Source organism: Ictalurus furcatus, chromosome 15, assembly GCF_023375685.1.
Source record: "Ictalurus furcatus strain D&B chromosome 15, Billie_1.0, whole genome shotgun sequence".
In the NCBI taxonomy this organism is placed as follows: domain Eukaryota; kingdom Metazoa; phylum Chordata; class Actinopteri; order Siluriformes; family Ictaluridae; genus Ictalurus; species Ictalurus furcatus.
This window is the reverse complement of record NC_071269.1, coordinates 25,234,208-25,249,207: the sequence shown is the minus strand read 5'-3', so window position 1 is coordinate 25,249,207 and position 15,000 is coordinate 25,234,208. Positions and strand designations below refer to the sequence as shown.

The window sequence follows — 15,000 nt, the reverse complement described above, 5'->3', positions numbered from 1 at the left end:
TCTGTCCCTCTATCTGTCTGTCTCTGTCCCCCCTCCACCTTTGTGTGTTTTTCTCTCTTTCTCCCCATCAATCCCTCTCTCTCTTTCTCTGTACACGTCTTTCTCCTGTACGTCTCTGACCTTGGCCTCTGACGTCATGGTGACCTCACGGATTTTCTGCACCCAGTCCTTCAGCTCCTCCTGAGAGCTGGCAGCGACGTCCAGGACGGTGCCAGAGCGTGGAGAACCCATGGGGACTAAAGAGAACACGTGGGGCCGACTGCCTTTCCCATCAGGCCTTACCACTGCAGAGAGAGAGAGAGAGAGAGAGAGAGAGAGAGAGAGAGAGAGACGCGCACAGACAGAGAGAGAGTGAGAGAGAGACACAGAGAGAGAGAGAGAGAGAGGATTTGTTATAATAATGCTGGGTGCTGATTCTGTTTATACCAACAGTCTGTATGTTAAAATACATCACACCACAGCGCTGCTGGATTCTGATTGGTCGTCGGGTGTTGATTAATTCTCTAGACCAGCGGCTCTGACAATAGCGCAGGTTTATATTAACACGCTCGTTCTGATACGTTACGGTTTCTATAGTAACGGCTCATTCAGGGACGTGTACGGCGGACGCCGTGTTTTAAAAACCACTGATATGGTGACGTCTTCTGTAAGGAAAAACGTGTTGAGGTAACATTTACGGAAGGAGTCTCCAGTGTCAGCGCCGTGTAACAGCTTTCCGACATCTTCAGGATAGAGAAGTTTACACGTCCTCGCCGTTTCCCCGAAACACAACAAGCTGCGATTTGTTTTCGAATAAACTTCCAGGGAAAGAGCCGAGGCTGGTGAGGGGACGACGGGGTAAAGCTGCTGGAACGTAAGTGAGAACAACTAACGTGCTTCACGAACAGTAAGTGTAACCGTAAACAGATAAAAAGCGCAGTCTTTAATGAATAAAAACGGTCATTGTTGGCAAATCGCAGCAGTACAAGCGGAATAAAACACTCCAGCACTTATTCCTGACTTCAGATCGGAGAGAATTCCGTACTCGTGGATGTGCGGGTGTGTGGTATTGTGATGCTGCACTGAAATGACGAAGGACTGCCACTAGAGGGTGACGTCACACACAGACTCCCGGTTTCTCTGACCAGGAGAAGAGGAAGAACAAACTCACCGATCTGACAGGAAGACACGTCCACACTTCCTCTCAGGAGGTCTCCCAGTGGGCTGTTCTCCGCCGCCTGTGTGTGTGTGTGTGTGTGTGTGTTTTCACAGGACACAGAACAGAAAACATCAACACAAGCTGAAGCCAACAAATAAAACACAGCACATGCAATAAACTTAACTTTACTGAACTATTCTTTACAATTACACCAGCTTAGAAAAGAGAATTAAAATGTTACTGAACAATAAATATTTTCCTATACTCCTCTGTGTGTGTGTGTGTGTGTGTGTGTGTGTGTGTCACACTCACGCCTCTGTCCGGTTCCAGTGCTGTATGACTGATCTCTTCGACATAATTAGCAGGAAACCACAGCTGCTTCTTTCCCCCAAAGTCACCTTTCCACCTGCGCGCACACACACACACACACACACACACACACACACACACACACCATTTCCTTGACACAAACACATAAACACATGTTCCACTGTGTGTAAGATGCGGGGGAAACTGGTGCGAGCTGCTTAAAAGACTGTGTTTAATTCCAGTTTTTTGTTATTAAATGCTGTATTTGCGCGCCTGCAGTGTCGATTCTGTCGTTTATTATAACCGAAGCGATCTGTTAGCGAGTGTCCCGTACGGAGAACCCTGTACGAGCATCGAGTAACCAGGACACGTCGCTCCTCGCGCGCGGTGTAGACGCGGTGGTACACACTGGGAGCGCGAGTAAGATCGGTAATGTCGGATTAAAACGGTACGATCAAAAATAAACAAGTAAAATAATGTGTAAAGGCAGCGAGGAACAGAAACACTATAATATACCATACTACACTAACCTAATGATACTACACTATACAACACTACACTACACTATATGAAGTGACACTATAGTATACGATACTACACTAACCTAATGATACTACACTATACAACACTACACTACACTATATGAAGTGACACTATAGTATATGATACTACACTAACCTAATGATACTACACTATACAACACTACACTACACTATATGAAGTGACACTATAGTATATGATACTACACTAACCTAATGATACTACACTATACAACACTACACTACACTATATGAAGTGACACTATAGTATATGATACTACACTAACCTAATGATACTACACTATACAACACTACACTACACTATATGAAGTGACACTATAGTATACGATACTACACTAACCTAATGATACTACACTATACAACACTACACTACACAATACTATTCTACACTATACAGTACTGCACTACACAATACTATTCTACACTACACAATACCATTCTACACTATACAGTATTGCACTACACTATACTATTCTACACTATACAGTACTGCACTACACAATACCATTCTACACTATACAGTATTGCACTACACAATACTATTCTACACTATACAGTACTGCACTACACAATACTATTCTACACTATACAGTGCTGCACTACACAATACTATTCTACACTACACAATACCATTCTACACTATACAGTATTGCACTACACAATACTATTCTACACTATACAGTGCTGCACTACACAATACCATTCTACACTATACAGTATTGCACTACACAATACCATTCTACACTATACAGTGCTGCACTACACAATACCATTCTACACTATACAGTATTGCACTACACAATACTATTCTACACTATACAGTACTGCACTACACTATACTATTCTACACTATACAGTACTGCACTACACAATACCATTCTACACTACACAATACCATTCTACACTATACAGTGCTGCACTACACAATACTATTCTACACTATACAGTACTGCACTACACTATACTATTCTACACTATACAGTACTGCACTACACAATACCATTCTACACTATACAGTGCTGCACTACACAATACTATTCTACACTATACAGTACTGCACTACACAATACTATTCTACACTATACAGTACTGCACTACACAATACCATTCTACACTATACAGTATTGCACTACACAATACTATTCTACACTATACAGTACTGCACTACACTACACTATACTATTCTACACTATACAGTACTGCACTACACTACACAATACCATTCTACACTACACAATAACATTCTACACTACACAATACCATTCTACACTATACAGTACTGCACTACACTATACTATTCTACACTATACAGTACTGCACTACACAATACCATTCTACACTATACAGTGCTGCACTACACAATACTATTCTACACTATACAGTACTGCACTACACAATACTATTCTACACTATACAGTACTGCACTACACAATACCATTCTACACTATACAGTATTGCACTACACAATACTATTCTACACTATACAGTACTGCACTACACTACACTATACTATTCTACACTATACAGTACTGCACTACACTACACAATACCATTCTACACTACACAATAACATTCTACACTACACAATACCATTCTACACTATACAATACTGCACTACACTATACAACACGGTGCAATACTATGATGTGACACTACACTATACAATAAAATACTACACAAAGCTACACTACTCTATCTGATCCTACACCATGTTACACAATAAAGTACTACACTATACTATACCAGCAGAATTAGTTTATCTATCACGGGTGATATCACACACCCTCTTCTTGCTCAGGCCTCATAAAAAATTCCAGATCTCAAAGATTTTTTTTTATTGTCCAGATTTCTTAATTCAGTTTTATTGCTTTTTTTTTTTTTTAAGTCATGAACTATTGAATAAAAAACATGAAAATTGGATTAGTGAGGCAGTATGAAGCAAATAATGTGTTTACCTTATAACAGAACATCCATATCTGTAAGTGGAGCCGTGTGAGTGAGAGAGAGAGAGACAGTGAGAGAGAGAGAGAGAGAGAGAGAGAGAGAGAGAGAGAGAGAGAGAGAGAGAGAGAGAGAGACACAGTGAGAGAGAGAGAGAGAGACAGACAGTGAGAGAAAGAGAGAGAGAGAGACCATGAGAGAGAGAGAGAGAGACCGTGAGAGAGAGAGAGAGAGAGAGACAGACAGTGAGAGAGAGAGAGAGAGAGAGAGACAATGAGAGAGAGAGAGAGACAGTGAGAGAGAAAGAGAGAGAGAGAGAGACAGACAGTGAGAGAGAGAGAGAGAGAGAGACAGTGAGAGAGAGAGAGACAGTGAGAGAGAGAGAGAGAGAGAGAGACAGTGAGAGAGAGAGAGAGAGAGACAGTGAGAGAGAGAGAGAGACAGTGAGAGAGAGAGAGAGAGAGAGAGAGACCGTGAGAGAGAGAGAGACAGTGAGACAGTGAGAGAGAGAGAGAGAGAGAGAGAGAGAGAGAGAGAGAGACAGTGAGAGAGAGAGAGAGAGAGACAGTGAGAGAGAGAGAGACAGTGAGAGAGAGAGAGACAGTGAGAGAGACTTACCAGCCTCCTTCCTGTTTGTCTACGTTCTGAATGATGGCGTTTTTACTGAAGGAGAGCTCGTCATCACGCTGAGCCTTATACTCGAACATCGCTCTCACAGTGCACTGCACACACACACACGCGCACACACACACACACACACACACACACACACACACACACACACACAATGCAAAATCGTCAAGCTTCTTGTTAATGAGACTAAACAACCGGAGACTCAAAATGAAAAGTTAAATTAAATTACCTTAAATGTAGGCATTTGATTGGCTTCCACATAGAACCCCGGGTTCCGTCCCTCATACAGAGAACCGTAGTCCGGTTCCTGTACACACACAGACACACACAGACACACAAGCAAAGAGATGGAGATACCAAAAGTTGTGTACACACACACACACACACACACACACACACACACACACACACACACACACACACACAGAAAGGCAAAAGTGTAGAAATATATGCAAACAGACAGTGGCATGAAGACAGACATGCAGAAAGAGCAGACAGACATGGAGACAGACACGGAGTGGGCGCAGAGAGAAATTGATACAATAAATGCACAGATACAAAAGTATCAAGGTATGTGTATGCAAATAAATCCACAGACAGACAGGCACACACACAGACAGACAGGCACACACACAGACAGACAGGCAGACACAGACAGGCAGACACAGACAGACAGGCACACAGACAGACAGACAGGCACACACACAGACAGACAGGCACACACACAGACAGACAGACAGGCACACACACAGACAGACAGACAGGCACACACACAGACAGACAGACAGGCACACACACAGACAGACAGACAGGCACACACACAGACAGACAGACAGGCACACACACAGACAGACAGACAGGCACACACACAGACAGACAGACAGGCACACACACAGACAGACAGGCAGGCACACACACAGACAGACAGGCAGGCACACACACAGACAGACAGGCAGGCACACACACAGACAGACAGGCACACACACAGACAGACAGGCACACACAGAAAATCAGTTCTTTAGAATTGTTACAACATTTAAGCTCCTAAAAAAATGTACACCTGTATGTGAAAAAAATGTTTCACCTGTAGGTGAAATTGAGTGTGTGTGAGTGTGTGTGCGTGCATGCGAGAGAGAGAGAGAGAGCGAGAGAGAGAGAGAGACTCACAGCAGTGCCGATCTTCTCCAGTGTCTCCTCGTTGATGGGGTAACGCAGCTTCATCTTGCGGTACAGCGGGTGTTTCTCATAGTAACTGATCAAATCCACCAAACTGTCAAACTCTGACGTCCCGAGAACAACCGTCTGTCCCTCCTGCTGCACCCGACAGTGTTTAATCTTCCCCTCGGCTCTGAGAGACAGACGGACGGAATTAGAAAGAGAGAAAGACATACCGACAGGGCAAAAGAGTGAAAGACAGACAGTGAAAGACACAAAGACAGAGAGGAAGATACAGAGATAAAGAAAGAGAGGGAGAGAGACAGGCCGAGAGAGCGAGAGAGAGAGAGAGAGAGAGAGAGAGAGAGAGAGAGAGAGACTGACCAAAACCCAAAGTTAAAGTGCTCTTTAATAAGAAGATAAAGCGTGAGAGAGAGAGAGAGAAAAAAGAGAGCAGAATTTACCGGAAGGAGATGGCGTAGGAATTTAACTCCGTCCTCTTCCTCACGAGGAAGGCTCCATCACGCGGCACCCTCATCAGCATGTTCTCCGCCTGGCTCCGGGTCAGACACGCGTGATACCACCTGAAACACCGACGTCAATAAATACATTATACACACTGGGTACAGGTGTGCAAGCGTTCGCATGCTACACGCTAACACCACGCACTTGTGCAAGGAAGTACACTTAGTACAGTGCACTTTTAAAGGCAATGCGTCATCTAGGTTTTTTAAATATATATAATTTATATATATATATTTAATGTTTTTATCCTGAGCTACATTTCTTAAACTGCAACTCTTAAATCACTTTATTCTTATCTTTAGAATTTCTATTACAATTTTATTTTCTGCTCTGTCCCATCTGCGGATTATTTATTTACTGATGTATCTTTGTGAAGCACGTCGAGCTGCGGTTTAATGTGAGAAATGTGTGATGTAAATGAGGACGATGACACGGATTGTGATTCCGGAGGAATATTTAGCTAATTGTTGTTTGTACAGGATTTTTTCCCCTCAGACTCACTCTTTGCTCTCGTGGGCGTTGGTCTGAGGCACGGGCTCCGTCAGCTTCATCTCGAACTCGTTGCAGCGCAGCGCCACCTGCTGGTAGTGTGTGATGAGGGCGAAGAGCGTGTCGAACACCAGGTTGTCCGTCAGGTAGAATTTGGGACTGCCGGCTTCCTGGCGAGAGTGAATCCTACAGTGCTGAACCCGACCTGAACGCCTGAGGGACACACACACACACACACACACACACGCGCACGCACGTACTGAGTCCACAGTGAATTTTAATACGAGTCAGAATTTGTTTTCTAAAATGTAGCGTTGTGCTGTTGCGTGTCCGAATCGGCAAAGCCTTCACGAACACACGGCCAACATGCCCAGTTTTTATAGTTTTAGCCAACCTACGGTGCGGAGCTCACATAAAACGGCTCAACAAGAAGCTAGCTAGCTAACGTTCGATATCTCGGTCATGTTCTTAATAAGGACACGCTTAGCTAAAGTCATAATCGTCAAGAGACTTTCTCTCTAAACGCTCAGAGTTGCCATGTGGTTGCTATGGTATTACAGATGTTTTCTAGGGTGTTGCTAGGCAGTTGCCATGGTATTCCAGGTGGTTGCTAGGATGTTTCTACGCAGTTTCTATGGTATTCCAGGTCCTCACTAGAGTGTTTCTTGGTTTGTTAACCCATGTAGTTGCTATGGTATTACAGATGGTTGCTATGGTATAACAGATGTTTTCTAGGGTGTTGCTAGGCAGTTGCCATGGTATTCCAGGTGGTTGCTAGGATGTTTCTAGGCAGTTTCTATGGTATTCCTGGTCCTCACAAGAGTGTTTCTTGGTTTGTTAACCCATGTAGTTGCTATGGTATTACAGATGTTTTCTAGGGTGTTGCTAGGCAGTTGCCATGGTATTCCAGGTGGTTGCTAGGATGTTTCTAGGCAGTTTCTATGGTATTCCAGGTCCTCACAAGAGTGTTTCTTGGTTTGTTAACCCATGTAGTTGCTATGGTATTACAGATGGTTGCTATGGTATAACAGATGTTTTCTAGGGTGTTGTTAGGCAGTTGTGATATTATCCCAGGTGGTTGCTATGGTATTACAGATGGTTGTTAGGTGATTGCTATGGTATAACGGATGTTTTACAGAGTGTTGCTAGGCAGTTGCCATGGTATTCCAGGTCCTCACTAGAGTGTTGCCTGGTGGTTGATTTGGTAATCCATGCGGTTGCTATGGTATTACAGATGTTTTCTAGGGTGGTGTTAGGCAGTTGTGATATTATTCCAGGTGGTTGTTAGGATGTTTCTAGGCAGTTGCCATGGTATTCCAGGTCCTCACTAGAGTCTAATCCCCGTGCTGATTCATAACGACGCGTGGATAACGTTTTAGCTAACGTCAGTCCGCTTCCTAAATAAAGTTCTCGAGAGATCCTTTAGTCAGATGAAAACCAGGTTGCCAGGCTACTCAACCGTACAACCATCATTACTTTGTCTTTTGACAGGAACCTGGCTGATCCATCCGCTCGGTTCCTTTACGTTTATGGACGAACTCTTCCTCTAAGAATAGTCGCGCACCGATCTGAAATCTTACCAGAAAGATAAAGTGTAGTCTCCCACAAACGTCTCGCTCTCCCGCACCAGGAACGACCCGTCCGGAGCGCCGGTCTCCAGGCAGTACTCCGAGAGGAGGCGCTCGGCGATCTGACGGCCATCCCGGCCCGCGCCCAGCTTCCCGTGGAACCACTTCTCGCTGACGTGCTGATCCATGCCATTCCCGACCTGGAGAGACGGGATCAGACGGGATCAACACCGGCTGCCTTTCTCACAGACACAGATCGAGTTATCTTTTAGGGGTTTTTTGTGTGTGTGTGTGTGTGTGTGTGTGTGTGTGTGTGTGTGTGGTTTAAAGATTTGAAAGTACCTGATTTACAAAATCCCAGTACAAGTCTCTCGTATCGTAATAAGGTTCTGTCTGACAACAGCGTGAATCTGACGACACGGAAGGTTTGTCTTCCTTACACTGCATACCATCGCTACACAGACCAGGATATTTTCAGAACTTTGCTCACCTCGCGGTGTTCCTCCTCATCCTCGTTGCCTTGGATACTGCTGGTTTCCTCCGAGTAGTAGATCTTACTGCTCGTCAGGACGAAGAAGTGCGGGTACCACTCCTACACCCGAAGAGTGGAGAGAGCTTTTATGCGGTTGCAGACTCGGATTGAAGTGAGAATTTCACCGTTTTTATTGATTTATTTATTTATTTATAGAGTAATAAACGTGTTGAGAAACGTGGCTATGCGCCGAGGAGAAATAAAACCGGGTTCTCACGTGGTTGATGGGGTCCTCCAGGAACAAGATGCCGTTCCTGATGGAGTTGCTGATGTCGTTTTCCGAGTACGGCGTGGACGTGGAAACCTCCTCATACGCGCTTCCTTCTGCCAACTTCTTGTGCTGTTAACAGAAGCGTGGACTGACGTTATTAAAGTGACAAAGAGGAAACCAGAATGAAAAAGGGGAAGCAATTTTGTGGTTAGCACCAAATACCAGATACCTCCGTACTAATACCACTAAACACGCTATAAGAGTTACTACAATGGTACTACAGTGTTTCACGGTCATTGGGAAATGGCTACATGTTTAAAGGTTAAACGGTTAAAATGGTTGTTAGGGTGTTGCTAGGTGGTTGCTAAGGAACTCCAGTTGGTTACTTGGGTATTGCTATGGTATTCCATGAGGTTGTTAGGATGTTGCTAGGTAGCTTCTATAGTATTCCAGGTCTTTGCTAGGGTGTTGCTTGGTAGTTGGTATGGTAATCCAGGTGGTTGCTAGATGGTTGCTAGGCAGTTGCTATGGAATTCCAGGTAGTTTCTTAGGTGTTGCCAGTGAGTCGCTACGGTATTCCAGGTGGTCGCTAGGATGCTGCTAGGCGGTCACTATGGTATTTCAGGTGGGGTGGTTGCTAGGGTATTTCTCGGCAGTTTCTATGGTATTCCAGGTGGTTGCTAGGATTTTGCTTGGTGGTTGGTATGGTAAGCCAGGTGGTTACTTAGTGGTTGCTATGGTATTACAGGTGATTGCTTTTGGGTCCCAGATGGTTGCTACGGTGTTGATAGGCTGGTTGCTATGGTATTCCTGGAGGTTGCTATGATATTCCAGGTGGTCACTGGAGTATTGCGTGATGATTCCTATGTTATTCCCATTTGGTTGCTATGGTGTTGCTAGATGGCTGCTAATAAGCCGCAGAAAGTGACTGTTATCTCAGGAGATTGGTAGGTTGTAGCTTGGCGGTTGCTAAGGAATCTCAGGTGGCTACTAGTATGATACCAGGGAAAAAAAGAAAACATACTTTGGAGTATAGGATTTACATTTTCACCGAATGTTATAGTTATACGTAAAAAAAAAAAAATGGCACCCCGAAAGAAGAACAGCGCGTTGGCTCTGTTAAGCCAGCAGAATTATAATAACTGTATCTTGCACGGTATCTGAACATCTGGTGTTTTTCCAGGTGCGACGCAGGTACTCAATGAACAGGCTGAATGAATATTTTTCCCATAATCCCCTCTTCATTGTTGAATGACCACTGAGCGCTCACCTTGATCAGAATCTTCCTCTTGAGCTGATTGGGTGACGGAAGTCCGTCTGCAGAGATGTCCACTGCTTTCGTCAGGAGCATCTCCCCGAAGACCTTCTTAAAGAACATCGCCATGTTCCTCTGCTGCACGATGCTGCAGTGGTCCTCGATGGAGAGGATTATGGGAAATCTAGAAGCAAGAGAACATAGGAAACTGAAACGCGAAATCACCACGGCAACGCAAAATCCCCACAATAAAGACAACATTTGTTGAAATCGACACAAACATGAAATCTGTTTTAATCAGCACGCCAGCGATGATATTCACTTTAAGCGACACAGTAAAGACAACGTTCATTTTAATCACCACGGTAACGACGATATTTGCTTCAACTTTGCTGTATCGTGACCTTATTTTACTGCTGGCGTTGTTTTTCAGCTACTGAAACATTGTCCAGCTGCTGCAACAATACGACTCTTTTTGCACTTCTAACACACAATTAAGACCTACTGCCCCCTGCAGGATACGAGTTGAACTGCAGTATTAAAAATACTTCAAATCATAGTTAATCATGGATCGTAAAAATACGATATTTTGAGAAGGAGTGCATGTGCATGTTAACTTTATAAGTATACTAGCAGCCTCTCTCTCTCTCACACACACACACACGACTGTGCATCAGTGCACTTCTACAGCACGGACACTCACTCGGACGTGACGAAGGCGTGCTCTTTGATGGTCATGAGAACGTCACAGAACTTGATCTTGGTGGTGAGCGTGTGGCCATGATAGATGACCGGCATCCCATCAGGACCGTCCCAGCAGTCCACTGCAACACACACACACACACACACACACACGATTTCCACTTGAGACTTTAGCAGTTTTGCTAAAACCTGCACAATAAAGACTAAACGGATCATCACGATTATTCTGCTCAACACTTGAAGTTTTTCTTCCCGATTTCATTTCTGTAATAACTCCATACGCCTTCACATGAATACGTGTACCGAGTAATTCACCTTTTAAACGTGAAACCCGACATCAAAATACGGAATAAATTAATGACGTGGGTCACGTGATTATGTTCTGTTCACGATGCGTTAAATAAATAAATAAATAAATAAATAAATAAATAACTCTATTTGCATATCGATATATAAATGACTTTATTCATTTATCATACACAGCTGATCTATTAGTTACAGAACAATGGATTTATGGTTTTATTGCATGAACTGCTATAAAAAGAATCATCTTCACTCCAGCGTTGCGTGCGTGTGTGTGTGTGTGTGTGTGTGTGTGTGTGTGTGTGTGTGTGTGTGTGTGTGTGTGCGCTCACACTCGATGCATCTGCAGCCCATCCTCAGGCAGCGGGCGTACGCCTCCAGAGATGACTCGCTGGAAAACTGGTCTCCCGTCAGGTAGCTAAAAACAGACACTTGCGTCAGGGCCAGGAAATGTGCGTGCTGTAGTAAAACGCTCTCCCGCACACCCACAGCTCACACTCGCACGCTCTCTCACTCTCTCCCTCGCTCTCTCTCTCTCTCCCCTCTCTCCCGTCGCGTCTGCAGGCTTCTGTTTACACAACAATCCGCGCTCTGTCGCACTGAATCCGACGCTGCCGAGGGCCGACGTACATTTCCGTAAGCGGTTCGCTTAACCGGGGTGTGCAAACTTTTATTAAAACTACAGTCAGGGCTTGAGCTCTGAAGGCATTGTTCTAGCAGTAAAGGCGGTGCCTTTACTTCTACACCTCTGCGTGGTCAATAGGAGGAAAGCTGCTTATTTTAGCTCTCCTGACTACAGTTCAAAACGTATTCAGTTCTTGATCAAAGCATGTACGCTAATAAATAAATAAATAAATACACACACATACATACATACATACATACATACTCTGGAAATCTAAAGCAGATGACGTTTTCCTCTCTGGATTATTCTATAAAACTACAGAAATAGAGAATTTTCACAGCATATGAAAAGTGATCAGGGAGAAAAGCACATTTAAAAGGTTTCGTAGGGATTACGTTCACTGAAAGAAAGAGAAGAAGTATTGTAAAAGGAAACTCTGATCACGCTCATCATCAGCATCATCCACAGAGCGTCTGGCTCGAACCCCAACTCCAACCCCAGGTAAAAGTCACTCGTGACGTTTAAACAGGAGCCTGATCTCTATTCACGCTACCACTGGTGGAGAAATAATCAGACACTACGTTTACACGGACAGCAGTGATGTAATTATGGACCTTATTCTGAATAAGACGATATTCTGATTAAGGTGTTTACATGAGTCGCTTTTAGAATATTCCTTTCACGTTCCTGTTGTACGTGTTATAGAACATAGATGGATTGACGGTACACGTCATTACGTTCCCACGCAGCGCCGTCCGACGTCCCTCCGGAATTTCACGTATCGACATGCAGCTGGTCTTCGTTATGGGACCGTATACAGTTTTGGGTGTTTTTATTTTTAATTTTACGAAAGCTTCGAGTGCGGTTCATTATTTGTCGTGCTGTACGTGCAAATAGACGACTGCTTGAAGCCGTGGGCTGCGTCCCAAACCGCATACTTACCTACTGTATAGTATATAGAGATACGTGTATATCTCCTACTACACAGCAGGTAAGTACGCGGTTTGGGACGCAGCCGTGCTCTCTTGTTCGCCGTAAAGCGGTCGAGCGCTCCCGTGTGCGTACGTGTCCTGTCGCACAATGCGGTGGAAACTCCCACACGACGTTAATAGTGTGATTAAGGTGTGTACACGTCTGTAACGCACGTCGATAACGCGACTAAAACAGGAACACGCCACACGTCTTAATTCCGTCTGTGTTTACTCCGAGTAGGACTGTAATCGGATTCAATAATCTCTGTTTACGTGCTAGTTTCTTAATCAGAGTATCATCTTAATATCGGATTATTGTGGTCCATGTAAACGTACTGTGACTCGTGCACACACACACACACACACACTTCTGTTCTGTTCAATCTCGTTATTTCAACATTTCGAAACTTTGGACAGAGTGTATAAGCGCTCTCCCCTTTGCTTTGATGACGATATAATCATCAGACTGATTAGACGACATGTAGATATCAGACAACTTGATTGATTAGATCATTAGCCGGGGAAGTTTTAGGTCTTTAGTCGGTCTGATTATAACCAAGCAGAAACAAATCTCCTGAGCTTCTCAGGAAGACGCCAGGGCGCGGTTAGAACGCATCCTAAATAAACATTTCAGCGTAATAATACCGGTGAAATATTCAAATCGGGTTGATTTTATATCTCTTTCCATAGCGACGACGTCTGATGGGTTTTCACAGACTGCCTCAGATTTACAAAACCAACCACACCTACAGCAGGATCTCCCGGGCGGAACAAGGCAACCTCTAGGGCTAACAACTACTCGAGCATTTCAATAGATCGACGACGACTGTCGTTACGGATTAGTCGGGTGTGTGACATCACCGTGGATATCCCCTCCGTCAGTGACGTCACTTCACGACGGTGAAAAACGCATTTCTATGAATGGATCGCACGTGAAAAACAGCGGAGGCCACAGAGTGAGCAGCTGAGGGAAAAGTGCACGATCCGGCTCGTCCAAGACACGAGAACGTTCTACATCGAGCGCTTCAAACTAACTCGTGAGTGTATCAACGTGGCTCGGGGCCGAGACAGACACGCGTGTGCTGTTTAACGCTACGGGAACAGCCGAAATAAGGTCGAGAAGGACTTCGACATCATCGTGGTGGTGTACACGAGCAGAAGACGCCGGTCATGTTCAAACCAGTATTGTTTTCGGCGTAGTCGTGAAGTGACGTGAAACCACAGTGTGTGAGGTTTCACAGGTACTTCAGCAGAAATGACAGCTCAGACAGACCGCCAGAGACATGACCGACGCGTTCGAGCTCTGATCTCACCTTCATCCCACAAATTAACTCCGAGCTTATTTATTTAACGCAAACAAGCTTCAAATATACTCCAACACTCCGTCGTTCACTTTCTCAGGTGCAGGGAAACAAGGACGTGTTTTAGATTCATCATCATCATCATCAGGATTTAAGACCTTCCTTCATTTGGTTGTTATTTCTAAGCAACCTTCAGGATTATTACTGTCCTGTGAAGAAGTGTTATCTACTTTATATTTAAACGCGTAATGTGATAAATATTATTTGTTATGCACAAAAATTCAGTTCACTAACTAATGATATGAGAACACTACGGGATCATACGTCTATACGGAGTGTGTGTGTGTGTGTGTGTGTGTGTGTGTGATGTGAGCTCACGTGTTATGTGAGGAAGAAATCCAGTAGTGCGACAGAGGGTTGTTCATGTCCTCAGGATGCACGTGGTCCAGTGTGGAATCCCAGATGGAGTTCTCCTTGGAGAACAGGTACGTGAGGAACTGCGAGAGGACGAGAAGACGGAGACGAGGTGAAGAAATCAAACTGGTGTAGAGGGTCACAGATAAAAACCGCACCCGGTTTCAGACCGGACTCAAACACGCGATGGTATTTTATTTCTTAAAAAATGTATTTATTTATGAGCTTGTTTAACAAATTTACCTCAATATATTCACTTATTTAATGTATTTATTTACTTATTTATTTTATGTAGTTATTTATTTACTTATTTTCCTTTTTTTAAGCTTAATTTATTAATAACTTATATAATTACCTACTTAACTATT

At 44.0% G+C, this 15,000-nt stretch overlaps 1 protein-coding gene across 2 annotated transcripts in view; it reads right to left on the bottom strand.

Moving 5' to 3' along the window:
* The window catches only part of plcg1 (phospholipase C, gamma 1), a 57,655-nt gene that overhangs the window by 8,753 nt on the left and 33,902 nt on the right, over positions 1 to 15,000 (bottom strand). For both annotated transcript variants that reach the window (XM_053644480.1, XM_053644479.1), the window contains exons 11-25: positions 14,597 to 14,715; positions 11,654 to 11,739; positions 11,020 to 11,140; positions 10,332 to 10,500; positions 9,068 to 9,190; positions 8,809 to 8,910; positions 8,331 to 8,518; positions 6,763 to 6,963; positions 6,201 to 6,320; positions 5,749 to 5,929; positions 4,811 to 4,888; positions 4,567 to 4,670; positions 1,451 to 1,544; positions 1,151 to 1,217; positions 121 to 284 (exon numbers count right to left, since the gene is read on the bottom strand). In XM_053644480.1, coding sequence (XP_053500455.1) covers positions 121 to 284; positions 1,151 to 1,217; positions 1,451 to 1,544; positions 4,567 to 4,670; positions 4,811 to 4,888; positions 5,749 to 5,929; positions 6,201 to 6,320; positions 6,763 to 6,963; positions 8,331 to 8,518; positions 8,809 to 8,910; positions 9,068 to 9,190; positions 10,332 to 10,500; positions 11,020 to 11,140; positions 11,654 to 11,739; positions 14,597 to 14,715 — 1,917 coding nt within the window. The remainder of the gene's footprint in view (positions 1 to 120; positions 285 to 1,150; positions 1,218 to 1,450; positions 1,545 to 4,566; positions 4,671 to 4,810; positions 4,889 to 5,748; positions 5,930 to 6,200; positions 6,321 to 6,762; positions 6,964 to 8,330; positions 8,519 to 8,808; positions 8,911 to 9,067; positions 9,191 to 10,331; positions 10,501 to 11,019; positions 11,141 to 11,653; positions 11,740 to 14,596; positions 14,716 to 15,000) is intronic.